We start from the raw sequence: 23093 nt of genomic DNA, 5'->3' as shown, positions 1-23093 counted from the left end.
TCGTTTCAAATGTGAAAGGTACCCATCCCTAGCAGTGTCATCAGTGAAAACTTGTGGCCCTTGTCCTCAGCCACTTCTTCCAGCTCCTATGGTGGGATACCAGGGTGTTCCCTGGCCAGCTGAGAGATTTAATCTCTCCACTGTGTCCTGGGTCTACCCCAGAGTCTCCTCCCAGATGGGCATGCCCGAAACACCTCCCAAAGGAGGTGTCTGGGAAACATCCTTGCCAGATTCCTGAACCACCTCATCTGGCTCCTTTTGTGGAGGTCAGTGGCTCTACTCCAAGCCTCTCCCAGATGTCTGAGCTGAACCCTATCTGTAAGGCTGGGCCCAGACACCCTGCAGAGAAAGCTCATTTCAGCTGTTTGTATCTGGGGTCTTGTCCTTTTGGTCACAGCTCATGACCATAGGTGAGGGTTGGAACCCAGCTTCCTCTTTGCCACTTCAGTGCATTTTGGGTTTTATTATATTTTTTTGTTACATTTTGAGTTGTTTTAACTTTTTGGGTCGTTGTTGGGTTTCAGGCTCTAACACAGCAGAAATACACCAGATGCATCTCCTATAGGCTCTGTTGCATGTTGACTGTGTATGTCAACTCACGCCGGCTGCATGTTCAGTTCGGCATCTTGCAGGATATCAGACAGCTGGAAACGCAAGAATGAGGCGTTCCCACACTTCTCAATCCATTAATGGTCCTCTTCTCGTTCATGTTCAGGCTGTAATGTCAGTTTGTTGTTGTAATCAAGTGAAATTCGATCTGGTTTTGATACTGTCTGTTTTATTTTGAAAGTCACTGGCTGTTTTAGGTGGTTTCCATGCTTGGCTTCCTGTCCTGCTCAATATATCTCTTGTTACACTGGTGTGTCGCAGCTCCAGCATTTGAAAAATAGGATTGTTGCATATGTGCTGTGACCTGCTGGAGCAGGGACGCAGCCAGTGTGAAATCCAGTAGTGGATCCGGTGTGAGTTGACACGCTAACTTGAATGAAAACCTGCCTTGATGAAATGGAGATGGAGCAGAGATGCATCTGGTGTATTTGAGCTTTTACCCTCAGTTAGCTGCTCTGTCTCAAGCTCTAATTCAAGGAGCAAAATTCTTTTAGATATCCAAGTGCAAAAAGAAAAGTCCCCACAGTTGGTGGCAGGACAAGAATGATTTTCAGCAAACTTGAAAAAGCACGAAACAACAGATCTGAAGTCATCTGTCTTTCATACTGAAGTGTCAGCTGATTATTCGTGTGTGTCATGATCACCATCTGGATTTTGAAGCTCTCACTGCAGCACAGTTTGATTTTGTAGCTTTTGACATTTCTGCAAAGTTTGATTTAGTCATAACTCCTAACTCTGAAGCCGTGTATCTGCATGACTCCCCATGTGTGTGAGCTCAGAGGAACTCTTTTGTTTGCTTTACAGTTCACACGGATCTCTGCCTGGATGAGTTCACACATTTGGCTAAAATTCAGAGATATCCCGCTGGAAGTAGAAAGGGAGAAATTACAGCTTGATTTATCCCGCGTTGGCAAGCTGCCAGGCGTATCGTAAACTAATTAGATTGGCGTTTTGCCCACGGTTCTCCAGCAGCGAAAATGATACCTCTCATTCAATGTCTTATTTTCCTAGTGCCACTTGAAGAGATGGTAAATGACAGCCTGATTTATGAGGGCTTATCTGTGGATGTTGTCATCATTGCAGTGGCAGAGAGCATGATGAAGGCTGATTTTTGACATCTTTAGACTCTCAAACTGCATGTTAGGCTTTTTGCCGGTTGATTACTCGCCTGTTGGAATAAAGATACTTCTCCTTTTTACCCGCTTTACACTGCTCCAGTTGAAGGCGAGAGTTACCCATGTCAGAATTAGGGATGGGCATTTCAAGCAAGCAAACTGTTCGATAGTTACAGCTAATTATTAACAGGTTAATGTAATATTTCCCCGCCCACTGCAGACAAAGTTAACCCGTGGAGTTTAACCTTTACTTCAAACTCTTTTTTGTGCCACACCTGCTTTACTGGAAACTGGCTTTTGTGCTGTCATGTGTTGTGTAAAAAAGTTATTGTGCAATTATGAAGTCTTAATTTATTTGATAGTTGAAAGGAACAGCTTTCAGATGCCTGGTTGCGCTGCATTACAACAATCAGTGACAATTTCCTTAATTTTAGGGATCAGTGATCAGGGATCGGTGATCGGCCTGTCCTCACATATGAAGCTAATCTTATATAACTCCAGGAAGGTCTGACAGCCAGTCATTGTTGCTTTTTGCTCTGAGACCTAAGACTCAGAAAGATTTTATTGTTTCACTGGTATTGTTCAATGATTTTCAATGAAATAAGATTGAAACATTGAAGGTATATGCTGTCAGTTATAAAAAATAAAAAATAAAAATCGGTATCTGCCCAAATCGATATCGGCAGGTCAGGCTTTTTAAAGATCTGTGATCGGCCAGAAAATTGTGATTGGTGAACCCCCAATGACAACTTTATCCAGTAAATAGACTTTGTAAAGATGAGACAATACACAGCATCCTAAGCCAGTATAGCTTTCAACTCTTCAGTTGTTAGAGCATAATTCAAATTTTATTGAACAAACCTCTCAATTATAACCATTTTTTATTTCACAAATAAAAAAGCCCAAAATGCACTGATCCAAATTATCTTGCACAACAGAGTCTAAAAACATTTTACAGGTTGTCAAAAACTGAAAATGTTTGTTAGTTGAGTTAGCAGCCAGTGACACCCAGGTGTTCAGCAGCATGAGATGGACTGTTGCCATGCATGAAGATAAAGCCCTGTTTCCACCAAGCAGTTCAGTTTAGTTTATCTTGGTACAGCGAGCATTTTGTGGTGTTTCCTGACTAAAACAGGGACAGGTTCTCAAATTACCAACCTAAACTGTCCCACAATATGGTAACCTTCGGTTGGGGTGCCAGACCAGCAATTTGACGAAGGTGGAGCTAGAAACACTGCTGGATTGGTCAAAAGAATGGTCACTCCTGTGCGACAGCTGTAATAAAGAACAACACATAACCCTGCTATCTTAAAATCTCCAGTCGACTTCGGAAAGATACATTTCTTTTATTTTTTTGGAAAATGGTGTCACGAAACTGCATGCTCTTTGTTTGCTTTTACACTGTATTGGGCTCCTACAGCGTCACGTTATTATGTAGCTGACGCAGCTATCGGCATCTTGCTGACATGCTGTCTACCAAAAACGGCATGGTTGGCCGCAAACAGGATCAGGCTTTACCAATCCGACCCATACCAAACTGTACTGATCTATACCAGACTACTGGGTGGAAACTGGGCTTTGGAAGGCACAGTTCTTCTTTTTTGTTCCGTGGAAGAAAGTGGTCAGTCCGAAACTCTATGGGTCATTTCCATACCTTCAGGGCTCCTAAAAGAGCCAATCAGCTCTCTCCCCATGATTGACACAGGCCCAGCCACCCACCAACCATCCACTATTCCAGAGAGTGTTCGAGAAAGCAATACGAAAAGTCTATAGACTGAAACCGGGAACTGCGTTCTGCGACGTAAACCTTAATGGGACCTCCGTGAACAGTCAAACAGCGCCTGGCTAGCTTGGAAAGCTGAGGAACTTCCATCTTTCTCAGGGGAAGATAGCAAGAATGACTTGGGGTGGGTGGGTCAACTGTGATAGTATAAGGGGGCATGCCCCGAGCACAGCTCGACCTGTCTGTTAATGACAGACGTAATGTCATTGGAGCTTCCAGATAGGTCACGCCAAAGCAAAGCGAAGTTAGAAAAAGAACCATCCAGAGTAGCATGGCCCTCATCAGTAAACACGACTGTTTAAAAATGAGTCTTCATGTATTTCAAGACTCACTGTGACTCTCTGCTTTGAGCATTGGTCAGGAGGTCTGGAGGATCCTACACCTTGAGGTTGGTGGGACTCCAGAGGCACCAGCAGCTTCACAAACCTCAAATCTTTCCTCATTGCTGATTGAGCCCACCTTTGCTCTGAATCGGTACTTCGCAGTGATCACAATGATTGTGCTCAAGTCTTTGAAATATCTAATGTTTGTGTTTCTTGTCCAAGGCTTTTGACACTTTTCAGCAGCAGAGATCTTTTTTCTTCCCATAGTTCTTGAAACCTGTGGCGTGATCAGTTAGTGGATTGTCGTTCTTAAGTAATTTTCCTCTAATAGGGCTCATCTGGTATCTGAGATTGAGTTCAGTGATCTAAAGAAACCTTAAACGCAACACCATCCATTGGTTTATCCGACAAACAAAAAGCTGAATGTCTGTGATGCTAAAATCCAGTTTGCATAATAAGTTGGAATGTGGTGTAGTCACATGAACTATTTAATTGTTTATTTCTTGAATGATTATCAAAAAATAACAACTCATCCTCAGATTAGATTTTGTGTTTTTGGACAATCTGCAAAAAGATGTTTTGTTGATGCGACTGTGATTGAAATTGTTCCAAGAAATGGGTTCATTTAGGAAGTGCACTTTTTTCGCACCCCTAAGCACTTACAAACGACGCCTCATACTCCAGACAAACATCAGTACATCATCCACCAGAAGGAGATATTTATCACTAGAGATCGACGAATACGAGACGTTCAGTCAGCTTTAATAAGAGCTCATTGATTGAGAGCCAACATCTGCTGCTGTCACCCCAACACATCACCTTAAGTATCTCTTTTGCAGCCGTGATCTACTCCGCAGGCCTTGAGAATATTTTAACCCTCTCCCTTTTTGTTTTTCCACAGTAATGGATGTCACTGACATCATAACGGGGAAAATGGACGACGAGGACAAACAGCACTTTATCCCATTTCAGCCGTAAGTGGATTGTTGAAGCACACGAAATAAATCACCCTCACACAAACAGAAACATGGACTTCCTTTACTCTGGTGATACCATTGCATAACTGATATCCTTATTCCTAGTATGTGCCCTGGGTTAAAGACAAAGCCGGTTTTTTGAAGTCCCAAATCCTGGACGCCTGATTAGCAAAAGGTTTAAGACCGGGACTCTTCCTTATTCCCCGCTGACTCAATTAAGGCAATCTCATTAACTGCTGCCATTCTCGTAGGACTGCGTACAGAGCCGGAGTAACCTTTTCCTTAACGTGATTTCCTGCATAATTGGAAAAGCTTCACATTCCGGCAGTTTAGCTGCTAGATCACCTCACTTAGAGGTTTTATCTGTGGGCGTAAATCATGGAAATTAGTGCCTTCCAGTGTGAGGAGAGGAACAGGATCTATGGGGGGGTTATTTATGTCCGAGGGTGAAAACTTGCCATTGAATTTTTTGCTAATGAAGTTTTGGAATTATGGTTCCAAAAGCCATTATTTCATGAGTTTTCAAAGCCAGCAGAGGTATGAACTCAGGAAGCCATTTAGGAAGAGTTTTGTAGAGAAGTGATGGAGTAGTTTGGCCTCACTCTTGGCAACTAAATGAAATGGAAACAGCTTCTTTGAACTGGAAATAGGTTGAAATTCTTACTCTCCCTCTTCTCCACCGAGAACATCCAAGATACTGTCTTGTTTAAAGCTAAGACAAAGGTCCCACAGTATCCTGATGTTTTTTGCCCTTGTCCCTGCAGTTCATAAATGTTTGATTGATTGGAAAGATTGATCATAGACTCTTTGCTGCCTTCTGTCATCACTTCCTGATGCCACCACTGTCCTCCACGCTCTTCTTCTTTTTCTCTTTCTTCCTCAAAGGTTACAAGACACTTTCCTCACAGCTGCCACCATGTGGTGCTTCACATGTCACATCTGCTATTTCCTTTTGCTTTGTACATCACCTGTTCTTCTCAAAATCAATCACAGCTGTATAAAGTATGGACACGCTTCTCCAGCTCCTCCTTTTGAACAAAAGTGAAGCCAAAATACCCCCCATGCAGCACACGCTGTGTGTAAGTAGTTGCAGATATTTTGGCTTCACTTTTAGATAGCTGTCATGTCGTCCATCCTTTTTTAGAAATGCACTCTTTAGAATGGCCCAACCGATTTTTAAGCCAGCCGATTTAATTGGCCCTTTTCAAATTTCCTCATCTGGCAGAATTTTGCAGATTAAAAACTGAATTATTCTTAATTTATCATAAAATAGTGAATGCTGTTGTGTGTCGGAGTCATGCAGAATGACGTCCTTGCGCCGTTTGTCCGCTGTCTTCTCAGTAACATGCAGGAGTCAGCTACAGCCTGGCAACATTACAGGAGTGGGCTGAGCGGAGCTTGCCAAAACTATATAGAAAATCTACTGCTAGCTTGGTGCTAACGTTTGTGGGAAATTGGTTTGATATGCTAGCCGTTAGCTTACATTGATATAACTTTGGTTTTAAAACAGAATTCCAACTTTTCATCACAGAAACTTATCACAGTTAGTCTTTGTAAACAAAACTGGAACTCTAAATGTCAAAATGCTATCAGGCAAAATAAAATAAAAGTTAAGTTCAGGCTCATGGCACTACTACGGCAAGCTCAAGGTTCCAAACAATGCAAAGCAAATTTTTTTGGTTTAGTTTGTTTTTGCATGTTTTTGTACTTGAAAATTTCTTTCCGTTGTGAAGTTAAACAAATACTAAAGGGAAAAGTATTGTAAACCAGTAAAATGATCTGCTCGTAAGTTATATGTTTGTTGTTTAAGCATCAAAGGGCCAAAAAGAAGTTGTTTTAGTCATTAGATTTTTTTAGAATTGATCGGCTGATTTATCGGTTATACAGACTTTTTTTTTTTGCCAAGTTTTGGAATTGGCCTCAAAAAAATCTGTATCAGTTGAACCCTATCTTATCAATCAATCAATCAATCAATCAATCAATCAGTCCAAAAATCTGAGTACCTCTAAAGCCCAATGCAGCAGGACACATTTTATAAATATTTTTTAGGAAGTTTTCTTTTTCATTTAACTACAGTTGATGTTTTTTTGGTTGATGTTTGCTACAACTCTGCTTTCAAGCTTCAAAAACATTTCAAGACGAGCTCGAGCTTCAGTAGGGCTGTAAATGCTGACTGGGCACCACATCCTAAACGATGATTTTTCTGTGTGTTTCCTTCATCACCCATCCTGCCTCACTGTTAACTGCTAACAAGCGGCTTTGTGTCTGTCACGGTATTCGCATCACCCTCTGGTCTCTCTCCCTCTCTGTTTCACCCCTCTCCCCTCCTCACAACCATCATTGTTGCTCCCCCTCTCCTCCTCCTTCTCCTCCTCCATGTCTGCCTCTCTCTGTGCCACCTCTCCTCCTCCGTGGTGTTCGCCTGTTGTGTGCATACTGCAGGCTAGCGTTGGATGATGCCATTCGACACAAGCAGCTGAACATCTCCCGTTTTTCACCCAGGGTGGCGGGGGAGAACGACTTCCTCCAGACTGTCATCAACAAAGTTATCACCGCCAAAGAAGTCAATCATAAAGGCCAAGGTACGGTGCAAATGAAATAAGCTTGTCCTTCATGTGAAGCAGTGTTTGGGGCTCAAAATAGAGATGTATTGAATAAAGAAGGAAAATCGACAAAGAAGTCAGTAAATACATGAGAAAATGATGTAAGTAGTGTTAACGGTCCTTTGAGAGGAGTACAGTGGTCTTTTAGCCTTGACCCCAATGCAGCTCCCTGACAACCGGTGGAGAAATCTGGTCCAAGACCAAGGTTTGCCGCGATGGTTGGCCCAGATCATCCTCAAGTGTGAGCTGGTGAGGGGTCAATATTAAGCCCCTATGATCAGCTCACAGACTGGTCACTCTGTTTAATATGTATTGAAATAATTACATCACCCAATTTTGTTAAGGGTGACAATAGCCAATCAGAGACAGCTGCCTGCAGGGGACAGTAATTAATCAGGAGTTAAAAGAGACAAAATGTGGTCTGCATCTCTCCAACCACTTCTTTATCCAGATGCGTTTAGTCTTCTTCTTTCTTTTCTCACAGTTAATAGCAGCTACAGCACTACAGCACTACAGCACTACACTCATCTCCATTTTTGGGCTTTTGTTTGCATTTGCTTCCTTGTGAGATGACGTAGGATCAGGTGGTGCACCGCTTACTCCGGTCCAATAATCTTGATGAAATCCTGTGTGTGCTGGTCATATTTTCAGATCTTGTGTGTGTGTGTGTGTGTGTGTGTTTTTAAGATTTTAGAGTAGATAATTTGTGAAGCTCCTCTTTATGTGTGTGTGATACAACAGATTTTAGAATCCTTTAAGATTTTTAAAAGAGCCAGGCTGAAAACTAAAAAGTGTGTTATTATTATTATTATTATTATTATTATTGTGAAAGCCAATGTTTGAGAAGCTTCATTTTTGCTGCTGTCTCTTTAAGGCTCCCCACTCCACAAACCCCATTCTCTCTGATTGGCCAGCCTTTGATTGCCTGTTAGGGGCAGACCTTTGTGTTCGAGGCCCTACCCTCTAACTAGGGATGGGTACCGATTTAGGTACTTCTATGGGTACCGACTGAATTTTGTCAAAAATACTGGGTACTGGTTCATGTAAAATCAAAAGGTACCATGTTTTGGTACCTAAATGCATCCTTGTGACTGTGAGGTAGTGAAAAAGTAGGTGATTTTCCATGCTGGACACGAACACAGCATTGCAAAGTTATATATTGAACAATAAATATGCTAAATTGAAAAAAATATTTATTTTATTAGTACACAAACTGATATTTTTTACCTCATACACACAAAAAAGTACAGAAAATTGGTACCGTTGAGTACGGTACTGATGGCCAGGTACCAGGCATCAGTACCCTATTGTTTCAAATGTAAAAAGTACCCATCCCTACCTCTCACATAGTGTTTCCTAACCTTTTCCAACTCAGGGCCTGCCTTTAGATTTAAAAAAATTTCCTTTCCAAAGTGCGTTTTTATTGAAGATTGAACATTTAGGACTGAACTGAGAACTGCAAAGTGGCCCAAAAGTGGCTCAGCAGATAACAAAACTTCCTGTCTCATGTTTGCTTGTCACATGTCTTATACTTCAAGGAGTACATTAAGGAAATCTCTGTCATCATTAAAGCAAGTCTCATGATGAGATCATGAAGATTTATGTGACTTCTAGTTTCATTTTGATCAGTTTACAGATTCAGAGTTTCTAGACTTCAGTTTCAGACTTCACACCTCCTTGGAGAAACACTTCCTTTTCTTACAAGTTCAATATATAAGTAAATCAGGTTACTTTTGACAAGATATAACTGGTGTTACTGGACTATTTTCAAGTCTCTGACCCAAATTTGAATCCATTCATACAAAAAAACGCGACCCCCAACATACCATTAGGGTTGTTCTTCTTGCTAATAAGAGTATAATTCTGTAGCAAATGCTCCCACTTTAAAACACTGCTTCTTCTATAAATAGTTTCCCTCATCTCCATGACTACAGGATCTGAGTAATCCAGCTGTTAATTACGCAAGCGAGCCCTCTGCAAAGACTTAGACCTTATCAGTGATTAGCGATCTGCAGTTAGAAGAACAACATTAAGTCGTCTGTGGGGCTCGTGCTGGGAGGGGAGGGGAGCGACATGACAGCCTGCGCGCTATTGTCACGCCTGATGAAGATGTACTCGGATAAATGTCAGGTCTACTCCGGCCCACACAGGGAGAAACAGCAGAGCTCTGAGAGCAGCTGTTTTGGTCACGGCTGCGTATCAAGCGGCTTCCGGCGCGACTTCTGAGAGATGTGTCACTCATAACAATACGGGGGCCTGGAAAGTGAAAGCGAATAAAGCTTCGGGGTTAACAAGCAGCACTCATTTCGACGGCCTCTGAAGCCAGCGCTGCTTTAATTGGATACTTCGTTTTTAGTTTTGTTCAGAAGTATGAATCTCCTCTGCTTTGCTTTCACCTTCTGAGAATACTGTGAGTAAGTGTGATTGCAAAACTAAAGCTGGCACACTGTAATTTTTGTAGAAAAAGAAACTTTCCTCCAGAGCGAGGAGAAATCTTTGCAACCACTGGTTTAATTTGTCCGAGTGTATGACCCATAAAAGACCCCTGAAGGCCTTTTGTTCCAGATATTTCAAGCCACAGTTTTCTTCTAAGCTTCACACCCGCAGGTTCCCCAAGACCAATTATTGAAGTCTAGTAATAGGTGCAGTTTAAATATTTCACCATAAATGTCACTTACACACATATTAAAAGAAAAAGAGCCTGAAGAAGAAGTGTCGCAGACTTGATCATTAATTTTGTAGGGGGACACAACCTTTTTTGTTTGTTCCTTTTACTTTTTCCCTTTAGCAACCAAGATGTGAACCAAGTCTTTGTTTTTTCCCTTAAAACAAAAGTGTCAAGAAGTAGACGTTAATCTTTAGTTAGTGTCAAGAAAATCTGTGCCTAGTGCTTTTTGGTGGAGTTACATTGGTTAGCATGCTACTTGGGAATGAGTGCCTTTCACATTTGAAACAATATGGTACTGATGCCCGATACCAAGCGATCGGTATCTGAACTCAATGATACAAATTTTTCTGTGCTTTTGTGCATGTTTAAATGGTAATAAATTTTAATTTGTTTAATAATGAAATCCTAAGGTTTTTCAATTTAACACATTTATTCTTCAATATTCAAACTTGTAATGCTGTGTTCATGTCCAGCATGGAAAATCGCCTACTCTACCATTGTCTCATGGTTACAAGAATGCATTTAGGTACCTTAACATGGTACCGTTAGATTTTATGTGAATCTGTACTCTGTCCTACAAACAGAATTAGGTGGGCACTCATCCCTAAAGCTGCTACGTGTAAAATGAAAGTAACCAAACATTAACAGGATACAGCACCGGTGGAAAAGATGAGGAAGAAGAGTCTATAGAAATACTAAAGTATTTTTGGATTCTTTAGAAAGTATTTGTGTTGTAAACTCATTAAAATTTAACTTGGGCTCTGATGGGATTTGCTTTTAGCCTCAAGTGGGCACTTCAGGTACTGCAGATTTTCATATTGGTTTGTTTTTTTTCAACAGCAGAGGCTCCTTTATTTTTAATTATTTGTTTATGTATTTATCAAGTTATCAAATCTTAAAGCAACTCTATAGATTTAGTGAAATTCAGTGTTTTTGGGACTTTATTTCAGGTTTTGATGTCAGGAATTTCTAGACTGTTTATTCTTATTCCAGATTTACATTTTCTGTAACTTTACACAAAGAAACACACACACACACACACATTCACACATGTAACTGTACCATTACCATGCTTCCTAATCACTTACAGTACCTGCAGCTGTATTCAGCTCATTGTTTTTGCCCTCCAGCTGATAGATGTCAGTGACAGCAGAAAACAACATGAGGTATACTCTTTCCAGTTTTTTTTCCTGGGGGCAGTTTTCTCACGCTGTCATCTCCTGCTGCCGCCCCCTCCTCTTTCTCTTCTTGCCTTGAACACATCACTAGGCCTGTGGGTGACTCTAAAGCTGCTCCCTGGAGACATCCATCAAATAAGGAAGGACTTCCCTCACCTGGTGGACCGATCGACGGCTGTGGCTCGGAAGATGGGCTTCCCTGAGATCATCATGCCTGGTATGACACACTTCACTGAGGTTTTACTTAGATGTTGGTCTTTCAATGGACTGACATGAGCCATAAAATATGTAGTTTGGGATCTATTTATGTTGCTTAAAATAAAATGAGTTATGCAGTAATACTCATTAAAAAAAAATGGATTGAAAAATTGATGTTCTGCAAAGACTGTGAAAAGTTAGAATTTCCTTGCTTTTCTCAAACTTTTTCCTGTTTCCCAAAGGTGACGTAAGGAATGACATCTATGTGACCCTAGTCCAGGGGGACTTCGACAAGGGCAGCAAAACCACGCCCAAAAACGTAGAGGTGACCATGTCGGTTTACGATGAGGACGGGAAGAAACTGGAGGTACGCCTGAAGGAATTCAACTTACTTTTTTGGTCTGTTTCCAGCTGGGTTCAGCTTTCAGGTCACAAGTGTTATAGACTCGGCGACGCTGTGATTTAGCAGGCTTTCTTTAATCTCCCACAGCTCAGCACGCTGCCTAACTGACCAGGACTCTCATAAAGCAGTGTGATGCACAGGCCGGACTGTCTGCCTCTGCCGCCTGTCAGAAGTGACAGAATGCAATGCTGGTGCTTTGTGGTTGATTGAGTGGCTTAAAATTTGCCTCACCGCCGCAGGTATCAGGTTTAATCATTGTCAGAGTCAGTTACAGAGCAAAGTGTGGGCACAGAAATATGAACAGCAAAGTTTGAAGGTTGTGAGGGATGAGAGATATAAAATCAGCTTTTCCAGTCGGGTAGTTTTTACCTCTGCTAATAAATTTAGGGGTATGTTTTCCTCCTTTCTGTTTGTGTTCAATTACAAGTTGTTTTTAAATGCTGCAAATTCATTTGCCTGAAATATGCACTAACTGGAACAATCAATCAGATTCTGTCTTTGGTTAGCACGTACAAGTTTTTATAGCTTTTTGAGGCACTGATAGCAAAGTCATGGTTTGCAGCCTCACACCTTTAAAGCTAATAACCTTATTTGAACACAACAAAGGAAGATCAAAGAAGTGACCTGGAAAACATCAATATCAGAATTGTTCATTGTTAAATTATATTTTATACATCAGCATAAGTGGGGACAATAAAGAAAAGTATCTAATTCGTAAAAAAAATAACAATTTCACTGTGGGGTCAGTAGAAAATCAAAAATTAAAGTAGCACCAAATAAAAAAAATAAATAAAAGTGGGACAAGTCAAAAAAAATTTAAAGCAAGACTAATAAATAAATTAATTATTAATCAATTAAAAGAAAATTGATGATGAGCCAGTTAAAATGTAAATTTAAAGTGGAGCCAACAAATACTGCTGTGCCAGTAGAAAAAAAATTAAAGGGGGGCTGATTAAAATAAAGGACCAGTTAAAAATAAAAATATGTAATTCTGAGATGGTAAAAAAAAACTAAATTTAAAGAGGAGTCAATTTAAAAAAAATCAAACCTTTGTTGGTGGAAAAAAAATGAAAGCAGGGCAAATCAAAAAGAGGACCAGTTGAATCTAAGTAATTTAAAGCTGTGCTAAAGTATTTAGAAAGGAAAAAAAAAACTAAAAGTGGGACCAGCAAAAAAAGAAAATTAAAGCGGGGCTAGTTAAAAGTATTTATACATAAATGGACCTTTTTACACTTTGACTGCCACTTGTTAAAGTCAGAACCATGCTTTTCTCTGGATTCTGAAAATATGTCAGAATGAAAGAAGTCTGATTATTTTTTTTGCTTTACTTTTGTTGCTTCTTATTACATATTCCTTTATTCTTCCAAATTATTTTTCCTTCTCCGTGTAAGATTTGAATTTTAATAAAATCACAGGCTCAGAAATGATTAAATTACTGGATAAAACATCGACATAAGTATTGGCCTGGGTCTCATCTGTTACTCTAATAATGTGTCATTCACATGTGTTGAATGTGCTAATGCAGCTTTTTATGTGGAGTCTGGAGCCAGAGAGCCCTTTCTCTGCCTGATCTTACCTCTTGCTCTGCGGAGGCTGTCAGTTAATGGGGCATCGGAGAGGTTGGACATCAGCAGTGTGTGGGCAGAACTGGGGCAGGAGGTGTGTTTCTGTGGGAGTCTTCGCTCACGTGTTTGTATGAATGCTCAGTTTTTAATGATGCAACTTCTGTTTCAACTCTGACCTGATTAACGGGGCCACTGTGTGCAGCCATCTCACATGAAATTGTATTTTTTGTGAGGTAATTGTGTTTTGGTCCAGATGTGAGTTGATGCTTCGTGCTCAGTTTGTGCTGAGAATGAGGGAGTGGAAGAAATTACAGGAGAGGCATGATCCAGGAGTGGTTTGATAGGAGAGATGACAAAGCCCTGGTCTTGGAGAGGCCTCCTGCAAACAGAAAATCAGAGGAAAGACTATCACATCACCCTTGGCAACCTCAATTATACACATTAGACCTCAACTGAGAGGTTTCATCAGTGATTTGGCGCAGCAGGCTGAAGAGAATTCAGTGGTGATTAAAACACAAAATACACTTTTGAAGAAGCAGAGCAGCAATGATCATCATTTCTGTGATTATACAGATGATGCTTGATCATTTTATTGATGGATGAAGTGTCCCATGATGAAGAGAATAGCAGTGTATTGTTTTATCGCAGTGTAATTTTTTTAAGCATCTTTTACTTTAGAGATTTGGACTACTATGATACTCCTTAAAACCAAAAGATGTACATTTTAGTCAAAACCACAACAACAAAAACATGAACTAATAGTTAACCAAATTTAGTTCCCAGTGTGCACACTCTGCTGGTAGACCAATACTTGACAGAAATAGCAATAGAAGGCCAAATAAAAAGAAGTTAACCTCATACAGTGCTCGTTAAGCTCATTTAGGAATGGTCCTTTTCCTTCATCACATGTGATCTTGTTGAAATGAGTGGATGAGGTCCGCATTGAGACATCACTCCAATTCAGAGGATAGGGCCAAAGAAAAAAAAAGTTAAGTGGGGCCGGTAAAATAGAAAAAATAACAAATGGGACCAATAAGGACAAAAACTGAAGTGGTGCCAATAAAACAATAAAAAAATTAAAGCAGCACTAGTTCAAAAAGAAATGTGTAGTGTCAAAAATATTAATGCCAGGCCAGTTGACTAAAAGGAAATTAAGGCTGAGCTGGTTTAAATAGAAATTTAAAGCTCAGCCAAAAAAATATTAGATCAAAACCAATAAAAAAATTAAGGCTATGCTAGTAAAAAAAATTAAATAAATAAATAGAAGGGCCAATCAAAAAAAAAAAGGTAAGGACAAGTTGAAAAAAAGAAATTCAAAGTTGATCTAGTGAAAAAGAGAAACTTAAAGTGGGGCCCACAGAAAAAAAGATAAAGCAGGACCAGTAATAAAATCGAAACTTAAGTGGGGCCAGCTAAAATAAAATTAAACGAATCATGAACTTTTTAAAATTTGAACTGAAAGCTGGTAATTAAACTCAGAACCACATTTTCTCTGAATTCTGAAAATTCATAAGATTAAAAAATTCTGATTAATCTTTCCATTTTACTTATTTAGCCTCTAGAAATATCTTCCATGCTCTCTAAAATCCTTTTACCATTGTTTCTGTTTAGCCTTCTGTTTCAGTAGCCTCATCAGGAAAACTTTAGTTGAGATTAGATTTGACTTTTGTTCAGTAGCTGAGCATTTCAGTGACACACGTAGAAACATAACTGAGTCCAAATCATGTCCCTCCAGTAATAAGATGAAGTTTCCTGCAGTGAATAAAATTATTCCTCTGTTTGAACCAGTTCCAAAGAACCGAACCGTCTGTTATCTTTGCAGAGTTTTCCACAGAAACTCTTCTCCATCAGGAGCACTTAGAAAGAAGTTTCATTATTTAGTTCAGTTTCTATTTTGGAGTAATATCATACTGAGCTTATATAATGACAGACTGTTGCTCTGGGCGGTGTATTGATTAAATATTTTAGGATTGTGCTGCTCTGATTTTTCCTCTCGTTCAGACTATCCTCTGTTGTGTTGGCCGACATGTTTGGTTGTTACATCTTCAGATTATCAGTCTTCAATCACTGTCAGGAAACATCTCACTGAAGTGCTTGAAGATGTCAGAGCCTTTGGGCTGTAATCATGAGAATCAGTGACAGCTGTTGACACCGATCAAGTGACATTGATCCCGTCCATGAGCGTAGTGACCGCCGCTCTGTTCAACTCATCATCACATCTTCTCTTGCTAACACTTCACAGATCATTCAGCTCAGATCCACTCGGATCATCTCTGATTGGTTAAACTGCCTCTCTTCCTTCCTACATTTGAATAAGGAAATCCTGTTTTTTTTAAGAAACGCCATAAATCGTCTGCTGGTTTGATGTCTGAGGCAGTTTCAGGAGGATGATTGATTTAGAAATTTAACCTAACCCCCGATGGAGTAAGAGAAATCTTTCTCTCTTCACGAGGCCAGTTATGAAAGGAAATAAAAAAGTCTCTTTGCTCAAAGCACTTGGAGAAAAGCAGAATGTAATAACTCACTTCGAGGCAAGTTTCGTAAAAGGTTTACTTTGTAAATTTTACTCTAAAAGACTCTTTCTCTCCTCACGCTCTCCATTCTCTGCTTTAGTTTAGTTTCTAGATTTTGCCGTCCCTTCTTCTCATAGAGGATTCTTGTTTACAGCTAGAAGCCAAGCGGTGACTTCTTATCACCTTTATCTTCATAAACTGATCCCATCCATGGCCAGACTCCAGCCTCTTCCCTCATCTGCCTCTCTCCAGACTCTGCCATGAATCTTGGCTGCTTAGAGGAATGGGGCAAAGTTGCCAGAGCGAGCACCTGCCCCCCCTTCCCGAGATCGGCTCAGCGTGACTGGGGAAGACGGGGCCTGTTATTCCTCATAATTGCTGGTTGTCGGAAGCCATTAGTGTTGGAGTATTTTAGCAGGAGCACACTCACAGGCTGGGGGAGTCAGCTGGGGAAGTAGGAGGAAGGAGGCGGGGAAACCAATAGCAAACAAGGCCTGTGTGCCACGCACTGTCACTCCATCGGTGATGGCAGCTCTCCCAGAGGGGCACGCAGTACTTTACATATGCACCCTGACCTGTTGAAAACTCAGGGGAGTCAGGAGAAAACACATTTACACGGCAGCATCCATCAGCACCAGCTGGTCTGTTCCCTGCACCTGACTCCCCTCGACTTTCCACCGCGCGTACGGAGGCTCCTGCCCTCCTTCTTAAATATTTAATTTCTCATTTATTTTCTATTCCCACAATGCTGTCATGAGATTGGCAGCCGAAAGGCAGGTGCTCTTGCATAAAGCGCAGCACAGCTTTGAAAAGCCTTCCTGTGAGGTTTAGGCTTTGTGCCCGAGGGGGCTGCGTTTTATGAAATAAGTGCTAGTCAATTCTCCCTGTGCTGTGAGTGTGCTAATGTTTTGACAGTCTGATAAAAAAACTCAACCATCAGGATTTCACTCCTGTGACTGCCAGTCGAACCAGATAACATCTCGTATTGTTTCTAACTTTATCTGTTCTCTTCATCTAGAACGTGATCTTCCCCGGAGCTGGAGACGACGGCATCAATGAGTACAAGTCTGTCATCTACTACCAAGTCAAGCAGCCACGCTGGTTTGAAACAATAAAGGTGTGTGTCTTTCTCCTGAAACCAATCTCCCTTCTACTCTATCCTTTTTTTATTCTTATTTTAATCATTTTTTTCAACCTTCTCTGAAACCACCCTTTGATATAACAGTTCAATCCATTATTCATCACAACACAGGTTTCAGTCACTAGTAATTTGTAGAATGGAGTCTGTGGTGTCAGTGAATATTCAGACATGAAACTTTGAGGCACAGAGAGACAGGGATGAATACTAAACCAGAAGATTAAAAGCTTTATGGGTTAGGAGGACGTGTGTGAAGGTAGCAGGTTATTGCTCCAGTGATGCTGAAAGAAACAATGACCAACACTGTACAACGCCATTATCTCCAAGTGACTGTATGTCAAGACTGATGACAGGATGACTTTCCCCATGAACTTGTGATATCACTTGGAGTAACATTTAGTGCTCAGAATCATCGTATCGACTTTATTCAAAGCAGCAAAACCCCCTCAGGTGAACTCAGACCACAGCGAACCATCTTATTACCTGAGTTTAAAGCAGAGAATAACAATTAATTAAAGTTCAGGGACTCTGATCTTTGTGTTTGTTGTGTTTTTCTGTCTTGTTCCTCCTCCATGCTGTTCATCCATTGCTCAAAGTGCAGCAGGAGCCGGATTTGTCAATCATGGCAAACTGTGATTTTTTATTTTCAAGCAGTGTTGGCGGTGAATTCCAGTAAAGGCTGACTTTACAACCTCAGTCAGTAGGGGGAGCCCCAAATCTTTTTGTTTCATTTTTGGGGATCTGTCACTTCACATCCATCTTTTTATGAAGTGATCGACAACGCCTGCATTCATACTGGTCCAAGCATACCTCGTCTGTTAACAGAGCAGTTTGTTACTAGGGCTGGGTATCAATCAAAAACTGTTGATACCTGTACCAATACCAATACCTTCACTATGATACCAGTTCCTGAACGATACTTTTCTGGATACTAATTTTTTACATCAGTTTTAGCTAAAAAAAAAACTACATTACACAGTACGGTACAAATCTTGAGCCTATTTTTTCAGCTGTAGTATTTTTCCACTCTGAGCAGTTTTCTTAGATAAAAAAATAAACAGCAGATAATTGCCAGTGTGAAAGAACAAGTCCAAATTGCTGCTGCTGCTGCTGATCAACACATACTTTCACGTTGGTCTCCAAACTCCAAGATGTTGCTGGATGTGTTGCTTTTTTTTAAAGAGAGGTCTGAAAAGTTGCTGGATACAGCATCAGAGCCTCTTAGTTGGCTGCACTGTCTGCATGCTGGAGCCATGTGTCACATCACGGCCAATCACCAGTGGCATTATCAGGTCTTGATTGTATGTTTAACTCTTTGGGTACTAAAATTTAGCACTGAAAGATGAGGCATCTTGTCGATATGCCTTCTATTACATCAGGAGAATCAGACCCTACCTGACACAACAGGCCACGCAGCTTCAGGTACAGGCCCTTGTGATATCACACACCAACCACTGCAACTCCCTCCTGACACGCCTCCCTGCATGTACATTTAAACCTCTGCAGATTACCCAGAATCACTACGCTCTGCTTGTGAAAGACGCCTGGTGCTCCCAGCCCAGCGCGGCTCCAAATCTCTAGCCAGACTCTTCTCCTCTGTTGTTCCCAAATGGTGGAATGAATTATCTAACTCAATACGATCCACAGAGTCCCTTCCTACTTAAAGAGATGTCACCTAAGCACTTAAACTGACCCTTCTCCTCGTTGTCAGAAGAATGAGTCAGAAGGTCTAAGACTCTTGTTGATTTTTCAGCCCTATTACTGAATGTTGAAGTATATTGTTGCAGCAGTTAATTGTGGTTTGTTGGCTAGATTATTCTACATTATTTAAAAAAAAAAAAAAACCCAGCATTTGAAGGCAGCACCTGCAGCCAAATAACTCGTAGCACTGTAACTCGTAACACAGCATTTTGGTCATTGCCACAAAAGAACAGAAGTTTGCCCCCCAGTCCTGTTTGTTATAGAGGTGTACCTCAGGGTTCTGTTTTAAGTCTTCTGCAGTTTTTCATTTAACATGCTCCCTATCATTCAGATCACAAAGAATTAACTGACAGGCAGAGGTGATTCTCGAGTCCCTTGACCCTATCAGGTCTCTCAATAAGATTTTACCGAATACTATCATGAATTGCCGGATTGCTCTGACACACAAAACAAAAAATTACACGATGCCCAAAGTCACAAATCAATCACTTACGAGCGTGTTGTTTCTCTGCCACCTCAGTAGCCCCCCCCCCTAGAAACCGTATAGTTTTATGATTGGCTGATGTGGTGCACTTTCAACTAAACTTTCAACCCTGTTTGTGTGTCAGACAGATGACATTGTTGTTGCTCTGCTTAAATGCCTATGACATAAAATGCCTGATTTCCAGCATCTTTCTGAAATGATTAGACTTCCATTGCTCTTAATTTTGGTCAATTTTGGTCCATTTTGGAACATTTTTGACCTTTACCTGTCTTTGTCATTGTTCACAGGTTGCTATCCCCATCGAAGACGTGAACAGGAGCCACCTTCGCTTCACCTTTCGTCACCGCTCGTCGCAGGACTGTGAGTACAAATGCCTCGGTGTGAAAAATCAATAATCTCCATGACCAGCTGCACAGTTGGCTGCGAATCCATCCACAGCCCCAAATAATGGAAAACGTCCAATCCAAGCAGATGTGTCGCGCGGTGACAAATACTTTGAAGCTCACCCTTTGTCACATTAATCAGACGCATTAGTCTGCCCCCCCCTGCACAAAGCAGCATCATGGAGTGGCTTGTCAGAGTCTACAGCTGGGATCTGAAAAATGCCTGAGGGGACTCGTTTGTTCGACGCAACCAGTGTGTGTAACTGAATGTGAAGTTGTATGTCCTTCTGTTTTTTAACACCCCTTTTAATTTTGAGGGTGTAGAGGGCAGGGAGGCCTGCGACTGGCAGCTCTGCTATACCATCTGCCCGCCACATGGCGCGGACCAATCCTCCGGCAGAAGGAAAAGGATTTTAGAGAGGTGTTAGAAGCCTCGACAGGTGTGTTTATTAAGCAATCTATTCATATGGCACGGAGGGTAAATTGGGAAGATGTCAGCACTGGAAGGTAAACCTCTCCCCCTGGTGAAGTAATCTGCAGCTGCTGTCATCATCCACTCCCAAAATCCTCCAGCTCTGTTTGCCTCTCACTCGCATGCAGGTGGTTTTTGGGGGAAATGGCCAGGTCTCAGAGCTCAGCGCGGGCTTATAATCCACTTGGAGAGTTTTCTTGTCATGTTCGGCACCTTGCTCCTGCAGCTAATGCTGTTACGAGACAAGCCTTTGAAAGTCTGCGGCTGGCTGTTATCTCGCGGTTACGGTTTCTTTAGAAGCTGGCTCACCTCAAGTGACTGTCGGACTGCGGGGGCACGCTTGTGCTGCCTAAACTTCAAGTTGCTGCTGACAATTGACAACAGAGATAAGTATGCAAGATAGAATGGTATTATTGTGTGGACCAGAGCTTAGCATACGCCTTTTATTCCCCTGTCGGTAAGCATGCAGACACCTTGTCATGGATGCCCCATCCACGGATGTTTCTCTGAATTTTTGCTTGTTTCTGCTCTGAAAGATGAACCCACTCTGATTTCAGCTCCAGAAGCTGTTGCAGTCACCTCTGTACTACATTTTTCATCATTTGTTTACCAGTAATGGAAAATAAGAGCGCCAGCTGATTCAATTTATTCCAACTCTCACCATGTGTCACACTAAAACTTTCATCTCAAAAAGAAACAGCACAGTGTGGGTTTGTGAAACGAGGATGTTTACATGTGCAAAAGCTATTCTGTCACCACATACTCCCATATTAATCCTAGTAAGGCTCTGAAATCATGTCAGGACTCCACTGGTGATGCTTTACCTCCACATTGAAGTGCTTTTGAAGGGACGCGGAGCAGAGACGGCATGTCAAAAGAAGCCGTCTGACTCGGCATCATCTCCTCACGCTCACTCCTCTGCTCCCAGCGAGCGCTGAACTTTTACCAGAAACACAGAGTGACAGAGCCGCTCATCAAGGCCACTACTCCAGCTCATGTGCTCAGCGTCTGGCTTTAACACACTGCATCAGACTAGCACTCTGACATTGTCGAGCCTCATCAGACTGATGGCTGCTATCACAGATACCGCCGTGGCTGTAAGGGATCGCCGACACCTTTTCCCGTCTGTTTCATCTGTCATTATGCCACTACCTGGTGAGAGAGGCAGAGGGTGTTCTGTAAAAATGTGGCACAGTACCCTCAATATAAATCTGAAGTGACAGCACACCTCAGAGGAGGCAGTCTGCAGACTTTCCAAATGACTTTGGTTTGAAAAAGTAGCTGTGTCCTGAGAGTGACCCTTCCTCCCCACCAGAGTTTTAAGCCCTCTGCACTCCACTGGAAACCATTAATGCATTTTACTCAACTGGGTGGCATGCATACAGTGTTTTCCCTTCACTGGTTCCTCTGAAGCCGGCCCAGCAATTATTCACCAGCGAGGCTGCAGGCAGCAAACCAATGAGGGGATTTATGCAGATAGAATGCGCAAGATACCTCCATGAATCACGACTCCCCGCACGTAAATTTGAGCTTGTTGATCCGCGATGATGATATACGCCGCCCTATCAGAACGCCCGGTTATAGGACAGAGCCATAACTCTCCTGCTTGTTTATGCAGCGCTGCCCCTCATCAGCTCCCAAATGCAGCCACACGTGTTTGTGGGCTTTTACACAACACAGGCAAGAACATCTTGTCTCCACATTAGCAGGATTATACAGAGTGTTCGCAGCAGGGATCAAATGAAAACACCTGCTAACAAAAGGTGGGGGCATGAGCCGAGCCTTGTTTTAATATCAGTATCAGAGTGAAACAGTAAATCACGTCACAATACACACCTGATCAAAAGTTTAAGACCAGATGAAAACAGCAAAAATTTTGCATTATTGGATCTTAAAAATATTCTTAGGAGAGATTCAAAATGTAAAAAGAAGAAATAAGTGTTTTAAGACCACAGCCTTTAAAGACAAAATCTGCACAAAAATGTGGATCAATGTGATGTGATCCAATCAGTGGGGAACCTTCAGGGACTTCTAGGCCTTCAGAGAAGGCCTTAAAAAATCTGGATCAAAAATATACGTATCATATATCTATATATGTATATAATTTCTCATTTAGTTGAATAAAATACATTTAATACATCATGTAAGTTTTAAAATTAAGTGTACTGCAAAGTTCACTTCAGCAATGAAAGGGTTACTGTCTTGAAACATGTTATCTCTATCGGAGCCCGGTTTGCTGGCTCGTTTAGTGGTTAGGACTTCACGAAGGCCAGGCTGTATGTTTTGGTTTGGAGAGTGACAGGAAAATTGACCAATCACGATTTGATTTTTTGGGGGCGGGACAAAAACAGAAGAGCATAGGCCTTCGTGAAGTCCGAACAGTGGGCAGAGTGGAGAGAGCGGTGAGAGGAATGGCAGGAGACAAGAGCGAAGTTGTGGTTAGCTTGTTAGCATTTTTTCAGCGTGTGCGAGTAAAAATTTCATCTGGTCGCGCTCGTGCGAGTGCTTATGTCCTAATACTTCATCTATCACGGGCACTGTAAGGGACATTGTGGTTTGAATTATTCCAGTCTTTCACTGGCTCAGTCAGTCTCCTCCACCTGAACTCTCCCCTGTTCTAAAGACAGAGCGCTGTCGCGTACACACGCAGCGCGTATGGCCATCACACACCAGAGACAGACAGAACTTCATATCGACACACGTTTCACTATTTTAGAGTCAGCCTTCTCACTATATGATTCACGTTGCTCTAGACTCTCCTGATTGAAGAGGATGCTGCGTTAGAGCAGAGCTACGTTAGTTTAACTCACGTCATGTCATGTCAACACCAAAAAAAGAAAGATAGAAAACAGCTAAGGCTCTGATAAACTCTTCATCAACAAGTGCAGCACAGTGATCTGTTTCCGTCTCTGAGGTCTCCTGCAGCGTCTTTGGATCAAACCAACTAAGAGGGAGGGGGTGGATGGTTTTTGAGTTTTCG

General features: G+C 41.6%; 1 protein-coding gene across 2 annotated transcripts in view; it reads left to right on the top strand.

Annotated features, from left to right (window-relative positions):
- The window catches only part of dock1 (dedicator of cytokinesis 1), a 252787-nt gene that overhangs the window by 36776 nt on the left and 192918 nt on the right, over nt 1-23093 (top strand). The window contains exons 11-16 of one of the 2 annotated variants that reach the window (XM_074662599.1): nt 4732-4804; nt 7250-7389; nt 11348-11473; nt 11697-11821; nt 16954-17052; nt 19546-19618. In XM_074662599.1, the coding sequence (XP_074518700.1) occupies nt 4732-4804; nt 7250-7389; nt 11348-11473; nt 11697-11821; nt 16954-17052; nt 19546-19618 (636 nt within the window). The remainder of the gene's footprint in view (nt 1-4731; nt 4805-7249; nt 7390-11347; nt 11474-11696; nt 11822-16953; nt 17053-19545; nt 19619-23093) is intronic. The other variant, XM_074662600.1, reaches the window with a different exon arrangement.

The sequence above is a fragment of the Halichoeres trimaculatus genome, unplaced genomic scaffold (genome assembly GCF_033239565.1).
Source record: "Halichoeres trimaculatus isolate MK-OKI-2021-1 unplaced genomic scaffold, fHalTri1.1 fHalTri1_scaffold_23, whole genome shotgun sequence".
Classification (NCBI taxonomy): Eukaryota; Metazoa; Chordata; class Actinopteri; order Labriformes; family Labridae; genus Halichoeres; species Halichoeres trimaculatus.
Note: the sequence above shows the minus strand (reverse complement) of the source record. Positions and strands in the feature narration are given on the sequence as shown.